An 11,208-nucleotide genomic window follows, 5' to 3' on the forward strand; every position below is an offset into this window, starting at 1 on the left:
ATGTCCTACTGAAGCTGGAAAGTCAGTAAAAGTGACTCAGCTTAAAATGAGAGAAGAGGGAAATGTTCCAAGCAGAGGAATCAGCATGTGCCAAGGACCTCTTGTAAAGAGTCTTGCCTTGGAGTCAAGTGTCACTTCTCACATAGCAGTGCCTTCATTCACTGGTTGTTTGTCTCTGGGCAAGAAAGTTTCTCTAGCTTTTTGACCTGGGCTGCGCATCTGTTAAGAGAGGAGATAACCACGTCTATCTTCAAGGACTGCTGAGTGTAAGAGTGATAGGTGCTCATCCAAGATACCGTTTCCCCGTGGGTAATTCTCACTCCTGTTCCTCCCATGATTGTCCAGGTGTCAGGACAAGATGTTTCAGCTTTGGAAACTAGTTCTCTTGTGTGGCCTGCTTGCCGGGACCTCAGCGTCTCTTCTAGACAATCTTGGCAAGGATGTTCTGAGGAAGCTGAAAACTGGTCTTGAGAAAGGACTTGACAACCTTGACCGTACACTTCAAAGTGAGTCCACAACGGATGATCAGTGACACCTAGGAGCTTGCTTCCTACATACTATGTCCGTATTAGCAAAGGCTGCAAGCAGGGGCTGCTCCTTAGAGAGAGATGTTTACTAAGAGAGATGACTAACTGGTTCCTGGTTCATTTGTTTATTATTTTTCTAGAAACAGGTATTTCTTAACTGAAGATCAATCTATAGCTTATTTCATCATAAAATGTGCTAATATATTTATTGGATAAGATCCTCAAAGTGACATTTCAAAAGTTCAAAAGGTATGCATATTTTAAATTGCAGCAGATATTGACAAATAATTCCCTATGTTAATAGTTTCTCCAACCATCTCTGAGAGTATCTTTTTTCCTACTCTCTTGACAGCACTAGTTTGGACAGCTGAAGTTTGCCAGTCTCACAGATGAAAGGTTCTAAGTGATCTCTTCATTTCTCTAATTATGAGTGAATTCACTCATTTTTTTCATATTTTGTTAGTCATTTATGTACTGAAACTTAAATATTTAATTTATATTTGTAGCATATTCTTCTGTTGGGGCATTCAATTTTCCTAGTAATTTGTATTAACTAATTGCAAAAGGATTCCTACCTAACCTAGATAGCTGTAAAATCACCTACCTTTCTAGTGAATCATATTTCCTTGTAATTATGCATTCTTGAAGGAACTTGGTCTTCTTTTCCGTTTTTCGAAGCACGTTGCTAAATGGTCTTTATAGGAGAAGCTCACTTCTGAAAATGATTGCCCTTCAAAACTTACCAGGGCTTGAGAGTGACTGAGTGATAATCGCTCAGTCGTGTCCAACTCTTTTTGACCCCATAGACTGTATCCTGACAGGCTCTTCTGTCCATGGAATCCTCCAGGCAAGAATAGTGGAGTGGGTTGCCATTTCCTTCTCCAGGGGATCTTCACGACTCAGGGACTGAACACAAGTCTCCTGCGCTTGAAGCAGATTCTTTACCATCTGAGCCACCAAGAAATCCTGGCAACCTGAAAGATGGGAGGGACCCACTTTCCATCTTTACTGCTGATAAAACTGAGCTCAGAAGCAGAAGTGTCTGCATCACAGTCACCTACTAAGATGTAGGACCAGATGTAGTTTCCATCACTGCATCATTATAACTAGGTTCCTTGGTGGCCCAGAGGATAAAGCGTCTGCCTGCAATGAAGGAGACCCGGGTTCGATCCCTGGGTTGGGAAGATCCCCTGGAGAAGGAAATGGCAACCCACTCCAGTATTCTTGCCTGTAGAATCCCATGGACAGAGGAGCCTGGCGGGCTACAGTCCCTCGGAGTCGCAAAGAGTCGGACACAACTGAGCGACTTCACTTTCACTGTCGGTCACAAAGTCACGTTGCAGTACACTGACTATGTACATTTTTTTTAGCTTTTTCCTACTCTTTGAGCTAGTTCTTTCCTGTTTTTTCTCATTTGAATTATTTTCTAGAGATTTTCTTAATATTTTTCAAATGTGCCATTCTACATCTGCCAAGTCACTTCCTATCTCAAATCCCTCTTTTATCTCTCAATTAGGGCTCTCTGTCCTTGTTCTTCTGTATGAGTCATCTCTTTCTAGGCCATATGCAAAGCTGTCATTCAGGAACTCCTATCTGCCACTTTCATGATTTAGATCCATGTATTTTCTTTGACTCTAGATTTTCCATTTCTTATTCTACTCTAAGTTTACTTGGTTTGGAGGAGCAGCTCATTAGTGCTTCACTACTAGAAGTTAATGTGGAATCAATAACTATTGCCTGCTCAGTGGGTTGATTGCTCTGTTGATAAATGAGTATATATTAGAGTGAAGGCAGTGTGGAAGGAACAAGGTCTCCTAGCTGTGTGACATTGATCCATTTCTTAAATTTTTGATTTTTTATTTCCTCATCTGAAAGTGCAGAGAGTAGTGATACCTCCTCTGTGGAGTTGTTATAAGGATTAAATGATATAACACAGGCAAATATTCTCATTTAGTACCTGGTGCCTGGGATCTTGTAAAACACACTAAATGGAGACTGTTTGGCAGCTATTTTTCAGCAATTGAAGACTGATTTCAGACTGCCCCAGGAATCCAATACTTCTGAGGACATCCTTAATACTGAGGAAACTAAGAACTTACTGGAAGAATTCATTTCTGGAATTTTTCAAGTAGTGTACAGACTTACGGGGTGAGTTGGTGCTTCATTTGAAGATATTTGTTCCCAGGAAAGAGAATACATCTCTTTGGGGACATAAGTTTAATATCAAAGGCAAAAAGTTGAATAAACCTTGCGGATTCTTCCAGAGGGGTTCCTTGGTGGCTCAGCTGGTTAAGAATCTGCCTGCAATGCGGGAGTCCTGGGTTTAATCCCTGGGTTGGGAAGATCTCCTGTCTTGCAGAGCAGAAGTGGTCAAGGCCAATTCTACCAAAGCATGGGAAAATTAGAGTCAGGTCTGTGGGGTCCATTTGGATCTCATGAGTTTGGGCGTTCGCCTTCTATGATTTCAGGGTCAGGATGAAGGTTGTCGTCACCCCCATCTCTACCTGTTTGATGGTGCCTAAAGTTCCATTCTCAAGGAATAAGACACTTCTTCTCTGAATATAGCTGAGTATGAAAGTCTGAATGGTCTCAGGAGAGAGGAATTTGGAATTAACACCACATAGGTGACCCCACACATGAAGGCTGGGAGTCAAGCAGTTCCGGGTTCTAATTTTGGCCTGCATCAAAAGGAATGAAATAATGACACTTAAAGCAACAAATGGATGAATGTAGAGATAATCACACTAAATGAATGAAGTCAGAGAGAGAATGCCATACATCACATATGTCATAGACACCACTGATATGTGGAATCTAAAACATGATACAAAAGAACTTATACAAATCAGACTCTTAGAACATAATAAAAAACAAACAAACTAAGTCATGATTTTCAAAATGGAAATCAGGGTGGAGGATAAATTACGAGTTTGGCAAAAATATATGCACACTACTGTATATACAATAGACAACCAGCAAGGACCTACTATATGGCACAAGGAACCATACTCAATATTTTGTGATAACCTGTAAGGGGAAAGAATCTGAAATAAAAATACCTATGTATCTATCTATCCATATATCTGAATCATTTTGCTGTACACCTTAGCCTAATGAAAAGTGAAAGTGTTAGTCGATTAGTTGTGTCTGACTCGTTGCAACCCCACGGACTGTAGCCCACCAGGCTTCTCTGTCCATGAATTCTCTAGGCAAGAATCCTGGAGCAGGTTGCCATTTCCTTCTCCACGGGATCTTCCCATCCCAGGGATTGAACCCGGATCTCCTGCATTGCAGGCAGTTTCTTTAACCTCTGAGCCACCATGGAAGCCCCACACCTGAACCTAACACAACATTGTAAAGCAACTAGATATCAGTTAAAAGACAACAAGAACAACAACAAAATGCTGGCTCTGGTGTATATTCACCCTCGGAGTCTTGAGGGTAATCACAGCTGTCTGATCCTCAGTCTGCCATACAATCCAATGGAGAGAATCCAACCCCTGAGCACGGCTCTCATGAGGACCACAGTAGGCAAGGTCCATGAGGCTCAAATGCTCAGCACAACACTGGCATAGAGAAGAGCCCAGCAATGGCTGTCAGGAGGAATGACAGGGTGAATTGTGTTTTTTGCACAGGGTGAAAATCAGTGATCTTCACATCCTGGATCTCACATTAGAAGCGACTTCTGAGAGCAGTGCTGACGTGGAAATCCCCATCACTGCTCATATCAATGTGAAACTGTGAGTATGGCTTAGAATCCGAGGTTTGGGAGATGCAGTGAGCTACGGCCCGTAGGTCTCTACTCTGGAACCAGGCACTTGTCTAATTATAAAAGTTGAGAGTTGAGAAGACATGAACACATAACACTTTGGCAAAGTTTCCTCCAGCATCATTTTGTCTCTCAAGATTCTCTTTAAAAGCAGTGAGCATTATGGGCCATATAGCAGTGGACAGTATGTAATGAAGGGCATATGAAAATTATAGGCAAAATATAATTTCTAAGTATTTTAATTACTTTGAAGATACAAAGAGACAGGAAAATGAGGATACATAGAAGAGTCTTATAAATTAAAGTGCGCTATGATTTCACCATTCATTAGTTATGAGATCTTGAGATAGTTACTAAACTTCTCTATGCCACATTTCCTCATTCTGAAAACAAAGATAATGATAGTATCTTTCTCATGGAATTGCTGTTGGGATTAAATGGATTAATCCAGGCAAAATATATATTTTTGGAAAAACCTAACAGTATTTTGCTAAAGAAATGTTAAATCTTTTTTTTTTTTTTAATCATCGGTGTGATATTCTATAGAAATTTCACATAAACCAAACACTCTGGCCAGGAGAACAAAACCTAATGTAAGAATGTGGATTCCATAAAGAATACAGACTATGTTGTTATTGTCCATTTGTTGTTCAGTAACTAAGTCCTGACCGAATCTTTGAGACCCCAAGGACTGCAGCATGTCAGGCTTCCCTGTCCTTGCCCGTAGACGTCCCATGTAATGTCCACACAAGAGAGAGACTAAAGTGGGCAATGTGAAGGGACTTCTCCCTCTCTGTTCACTGTGAATCTGTTTTCCTGCAGGCCTGTGCTGGGTGAGATTGTCGACTTGGCCCTCAACTTGGTCCTCCAGTTTAGTGTCAGCGTTGAAACTGATGAGACTGGTGTCTCCCAGGTGGTCGTGGAAGGATGCAGGAATGATCAACACAGCATCTCACTCACCGTGCTGGGCAGGTCAGGTCCACACATCTCAGCAGAGAGGGGATCTGAGAGGAGTTGGGACCCAAAATTTCAACCCTAATCCTTACCTGGGAGGGAGCAGAGTTTGGTAAAGAAGAGGTCTGACTCTGGAGTCGAGTTAGCTTTGCCACTAATTTGTGGTTTTGGTATCAATGTAGGCTCTAGAAGCTTCAGTTTTCACATCTGTAAACTGAGGATGGTATAATACCTAATTCGTAGCCTCCTCTGTTGGCCAGATGAGAAACTGCGAGTGTTTAGCATACATCCTGGCACATACTAAGGTCTCAGTAATGATAATGTCCATGCTGACTTTCTGTCTCTTGGTTCTTCCCCTTACTGAGACAGGAATGCTGACCTCTCCAACCATAACTGGGCATTTCTATATTTCACCTTTCAACTTTATGTGTTTTCGCTTCATGCTTTTTGAAACTCTGTTACTAGATGCCTGCACATTTAACATTATTATGTCTACTTGGAGAACTAACCCTTCTTATATTACATAATGTCCCTCAATAATAGTAATGATAATAATAGTAATTCACTGTGTTTACCTTCTTTCCTCTAGTTGGGAGGGACAAGAGAAGTAAATGCCTACCATGAGCTCTAACTTCAGACTATCCCCAAATCATTCTCTACCCACTGAGAAATTCCCAAAATGAGATTTTGAAAACTTAATCCTCTCCATTGAAATCACTAATCTCTGGTAACCCACCAACACTGTATTTTAAACTGCAATCTTGGAAGAGCATGTTTAGCCCAGGGAAGAGTGTGGAAGGAGAAAGTCTGATCCTTGTCGTGGCTGAGAGGAAAAGTGGTCTTGAAGCTGAAGGCTGGGGTAGAATGTTCTCCCAGGGAAAAACGCTGAGCTATGAGCAGAGTCAGTCCATCCTACCTCAGTAAGGGATCTGATCATAGGTTAACTAAAGACCCCCCCAAACCAAATATAGGCTCTGCAGCCTACCATCACTTAGAAGACTGAGCTGTAAATCCAAATGCCTGAGCCCTGCTGGACACTGCCTTGCCCAAAGCCCCAGGGAAATCATCCCGCCTTCCAGGTCTCAGGGCCATATCTGTAAAATGGCATTCCACTCCGCTGCTTCAAACTCTCTGAGGGTTTTTCTCTCCACTTTGGGTGGAGTCCCAGGCCCTCCCAGGGCCATCTAGGCTCTCGCTGACCTAGATCCACATCTTGCCCTCTCTGCCCCAGAGATGTTAACTTTTGCTCTGTGTCTCAGGCAACCTCCTTCCACTCAAGACCTGTACACGGGCTGCTCAGGCACCTAGGACACCTTTCCTGCATCTTTTTCCATGTATGTCTGATCATTTAGGGCCTGAAACAACGTTCTGCTTCCTCTCTCTCATAAGGTTCTACTCTCACCCTTCTGAATACCAGTCACAAATTGTCATTATATATTCAATTATAGGTTTACCTCATTTATTCTTTCATTCAAAAATGTGTGGAGCATCTGCTCTATGCCAAGCAGCCACCATTCTGAGCTCTGGAGAATTTACTGGTGACTGGAGGCAAGGAGCTTATTCGTGTGGAGTTTAGTCTCTGGAGGGAAGGGCAGACAGGAGAGAATTCAGTCCAACAGTAATGATCCCAGAAGGAAAATGTTGGTTGCAATCATCACTGGGCAGAACAGCACACTTAACAGGGTGCTATGACACAAAGCCCTCCTGTAGGCAAGCAGTCATGAGGGCTGCCCTGAGGAGGTGACAGTTAAACGCTGAGAGCTGAAGGTGGGAAGGAGCCAGCCTTAGGAATACGTGTTAATACTGGGTTGACCCAATATTAAAAGTCTTTTGGGTTTTTCATTAGCCTGTTACAGAAAACTCCAAACGAACCTTTAAACCAACCAATATTTAGGTACCACATTAGGAACTGCTTGTGGTTTGTTCATCACTGTGTCCCCAGACAGGCTTGGTTCCAGGCACATAGTTAATGCTCTCTAAAATTGTGCTGAAAAATGAATGAATGGATGATTAGATGAATGGATGGATAGAAGAATGAATGGATGGATGCAAAGATGGATGGATGGAAGAATGGGTGGATGGATGATGGATGGATGGATAGATAGAAGATGGATGGATGGATGGATTGATGGAAGAATGGATAGATGTATGGATAGAAGAATGGATGGATGGATGGATGGATAATAGAATGGATGGATGGATGGATTGATGAGTTCTCAGGATTGTGGTGAGACTCTCATGAGCTATTGAGAAATGTGGGCTGCTGGTCAACCATTGGGTTCTAACTGATGATGGCCCTGGGTAGAGACTCAAGTCACCTGACTTCAAGGTGCTCCACCATCTTCAGCCCTCTTTCCACTCTCCCGCTTGGCTGCTCAGCCAACTTCACGAAGCTTTATCAATTTCCTCTCTTCTCCAGGCGCATTGGAGTGCTCCGTGAGTTTGTGGACTTTGCAGTCAACCTTGTGAATGAAGTGTTGTCCCTCGTGACACACTATGAGGTGAGTCCCCCACTCCTGGGGGTGCAGAGTCGAGCCTGGTGGGAGCAGGGCTGACTTTCTCTCGGTAGATTCTACTCTCTGGGCACCTTCCCTTCTGGGGGGCCAACTTCCCTTTGGGCTCTGAGTTGCTACCTGCCCCTCTTCACTCAGCCTGGCCTGAGGAGAAGGTGAACAGGGGCCCAGCTTGAGTTGAAATCACTGGGTCCCTCGCTTGAACCACTTACCATACGCATGGACTGCCAGCAGGAATTTTAGATAATATTTTTCTTTATTCAACACATATTTAATTCATTTAAATACAAAAACTATATATACCATATTTCAGATTCATGTGTATCATATAAAAATGCCATGTGTACCATGTGCACGAAATTCCAAAAATTCTATATTAGTCACTATGGAAGGGAGCTGGGAATCTGGTTTTATTAAAAAAAAAAAAATCCTTCATGCTCTGTGATTTACTGAACTTGAGTCATGCTCAAAGTGTGTTCCTCAACCAGCATCACTGACGTCCCATGGACACTGGTTAGAAATTCAGAATCTTAGGTCCTACTCCAGACCTGGTGCCCAATAATTGCCTTTTAATAACATCCTCAGGGAATTTTAGGCACACAAAATTGTGAAAAACACAGAACCATTTCTCTATAGTTCCCAGGCCCTATTTAACTCTATAAAGTTTCAGAGTCCAGAGGTCACGGTTTCGGAAGGGATAGGGTTCTGGAATGTTAAAAGTCTAGATTTTTAAGGTTCTAGGATTCTAATACTCTGAGGTTTTAGGATTCCAGTGTCCTCTGGTTCTCAGATTTGAGCCTTCTAGGTTTCCACTGTTCTAGAATCCTAAGGGTCTGAAGTTCTGAGGCCCCCAGTACTGAGCATCTCTGTGGGTGGCGGGCAGGGTGCTCACAGCAGATAATAACCAGTCCTCTTCCTTCTCCATCTCTCCTCTCGCTCCTCTGGCCTCTTTCCTTCCTTTTCTCTCTCCATTTCTCTCTCTGTGTGTCTCTCTTTCCCTCCTTGTCACCCTCAGCTGTGCCCAGAAGTCCGTGGCCTCCTTGAAAGTCTGGATGCGGAGTATGTTAAGAACCGGATTGGTAAGTCACAGCCTGGGGAAGTGGCGAAGGGACTCCTGCAGCCTCACAGTGGGGAGCAGGCCACTCTATGCCTACAGCAACAGCAGGTCTGGTGAGGGGGTCCTGGAGGCTGAAGACCCTTTGTCCTGAGCAAGTCTGGAGACTGTGGATGGATAGAAGGGTCCCTGCAGACTGATGGCCTCTCTGGGCCCCTGAGAACTTTTGCTGCCCTCCTTTGTCAAACCGATAGAACCAGCTGCCGAGAATGATGTGAGAAAGAGGATGGGCCAGATCTGGGTTCAAATCCTGGATGTGAACTTAACTGTTGGATGGGGGTCAACTGGCTCTACCTCTCTGAGCCTAGGATTCCTCCCAGGTGAAAGGAGAGAGTAAACATGGATGAGCTGATGAGTGGATTTATGGAAAAAGCAGAAAGAGCCTAATATCCAGTAGACATTGATGATATATACCATCCCTTCCCTTTCACTTCTTATGAGGAGCTATGGAGCTCCAGCCTCTGGGGGATTTCCTTGACCTGGGTCTCTGGCACAACTGAGGTTGCTGGGGCTGTGGGGCAGCAGTAATGGGGTGAGTGACAGGTCAGGGCCCTGAATGCAGTCCTTCTAGAAAACAGCCACAGGCCTAGTTCTTGGGTGATTGCTTTGTGCTTCCGGTTCACCGCTTCACTGGATCCCTGCAACAGTCCTGTGGGGGTGGGCTGTGTCATCATGCCCACGTTTCAGGTGATCTAACGGAGGCTCAGAGACTTGGAGTGACATGTGAGTGGTCCCATGGCTGTCAGCCTGACCATCTGGATAGTGGTAACCATTGGTGTCTGATTTCTATTCAGCTTTCCAGTGCTGGAGGCTGAAAACTGCTACTGATGTCTTCTTTCAGGTGAACTTTGGGAAGCCCAGCACGGACAGTGAAGAGCACAGATGAGGAAACTGCTGTGATGCCCACCTGCTGGTGAGGACTGGGCTGGGGGCCTCAGGCTGAGAGATGATGAGAACCCCCCTGCCCCAACACACACATACAGGGGCCCATGGAGAAACAGAAGCAAGCTTGCCTTCTCTTCTTTCTCCAGTAGCAGACTGAGCCCTGGTCTTGGTCATAGACCCAGTCCTGACCCTTAACCACACCCCCAGATGGCACTTGGTTCTGCTCCCTGACTGTGCCTGGAACAGTCACACTGAGCTTTGACTTCAGTAGTTGACTGAGCCCTGACACTGGTCACAGAATCTGACCTGCATCTCAGTCTGATCCCTGATCCTGGTCATACACTGAGCCCTGAAACCTGGCTCCTTGGGGCCCTGATCAGTCTTTTCACATCAGTCATTTTTGCTAAGATGAAGGTGTGGGAGGCTGAAGGGATGAGGAGGTTTCAGTGCCAGGTGCCAGAGAAAGACCTCAAACCACAGGTTCCAGGCCCCCCCCAAACCTCAGAGCTCACAGGGTTTGTGGGGAGGCACTCCTGCCACCATGCCTGGTGAACGCAGGAGCTGGTAAGGGCCCCGGGGTGGGGCCCTTGCCTCATGCTGGGGTCTCCTTCCAGATAGAATCCTGGCTGAATCTCTGTACAGACTCCCTATGGGACAGGCGGTGCTGCCACCATCTATCAGGAGGGACAACTGAGTCCAGTCAAGCACACTCTCAGATACTCCTCCTCTCAATCAGGACACCTTGTGCTCATCACCCTCCACCCCAGCAATAAAAAGCCATATCTGCACCTCCTGTGTGGTCTCTTGCATTCTTTCCATTGGGATTTCAGGGATGGGGAGATATCAGTAATCAGGGCAGCGGAGAACTGGATCTGAATTTGGAAGGGTCTTTTGGGACTATCTAGCTGCAACTTATTGTCTTACAAATAGGAACACTGAGGCCCAGGATGGGCACGAAAGTGACCTGAGGTCACACAATGACAGCCTCACTATACTTCTGCTAACTCTCTCTGACAGAGAGTTGTCTTGGCCAGCACACCTAACCTCATGATTTCCTGAGGGCACCCTTCTGCCAGGAGACCCTGCTCTTGTCCCCATTGGACAGATTATGAAACAGACTCCAAGAGGATAAGTGACTCATCGAGGTTACAGCACAGCAAATGGCGGGATTAGGATGTAAACCCATGGCTATGGGATCCCTTGCTCAAAAAGGTGACATCCTGGCTCCCATACTCAGCCAGCTCTCCCCCAGCCCCTGCAGGTCTCTCTATCCTGGCCTTGGTCTCTTCAGCCTAGGACTGATGGGGTTCCTCTTGTGGCCCTTCTATCTCCTCAACGTGCAAACCCTCAGTTTCCGCTTTTGCCTGGGAGTGGGGAGCAGAGACCCCTTACTCACAGCTGTGTCCCCTCTGCAGAGGACTGACCTAGGCTATCACCTCAGGGTCC

At 45.1% G+C, this 11,208-nt stretch overlaps 1 protein-coding gene across 2 annotated transcripts; it reads left to right on the forward strand.

The window, feature by feature from the left end:
- The first annotated feature begins 346 nt into the window (after window positions 1–346).
- On the forward strand, window positions 347–10,550 carry LOC101114720 (short palate, lung and nasal epithelium carcinoma-associated protein 2A-like). 2 transcript variants are annotated; one of them, XM_027977077.2, is made up of 8 exons: window positions 347–506; window positions 2,534–2,675; window positions 4,163–4,267; window positions 5,119–5,268; window positions 7,670–7,751; window positions 8,779–8,842; window positions 9,719–9,790; window positions 10,377–10,550. In XM_027977077.2, exons 1-7 carry the CDS (start codon window positions 359–361, stop codon window positions 9,748–9,750), a joined length of 723 nt encoding a protein of 240 aa, XP_027832878.1. In that variant the 5' UTR covers window positions 347–358; the 3' UTR covers window positions 9,751–9,790; window positions 10,377–10,550. The 2 variants fall into 2 exon arrangements, with proteins under 2 accessions (XP_027832878.1, XP_027832879.1); XM_027977078.2 differs by having other exon boundaries at window positions 10,381–10,550.
- Window positions 10,551–11,208: the final 658 nt, after the last annotated feature.

Source organism: Ovis aries, chromosome 13, assembly GCF_016772045.2.
Source record: "Ovis aries strain OAR_USU_Benz2616 breed Rambouillet chromosome 13, ARS-UI_Ramb_v3.0, whole genome shotgun sequence".
Taxonomy (NCBI): domain Eukaryota; kingdom Metazoa; phylum Chordata; class Mammalia; order Artiodactyla; family Bovidae; genus Ovis; species Ovis aries.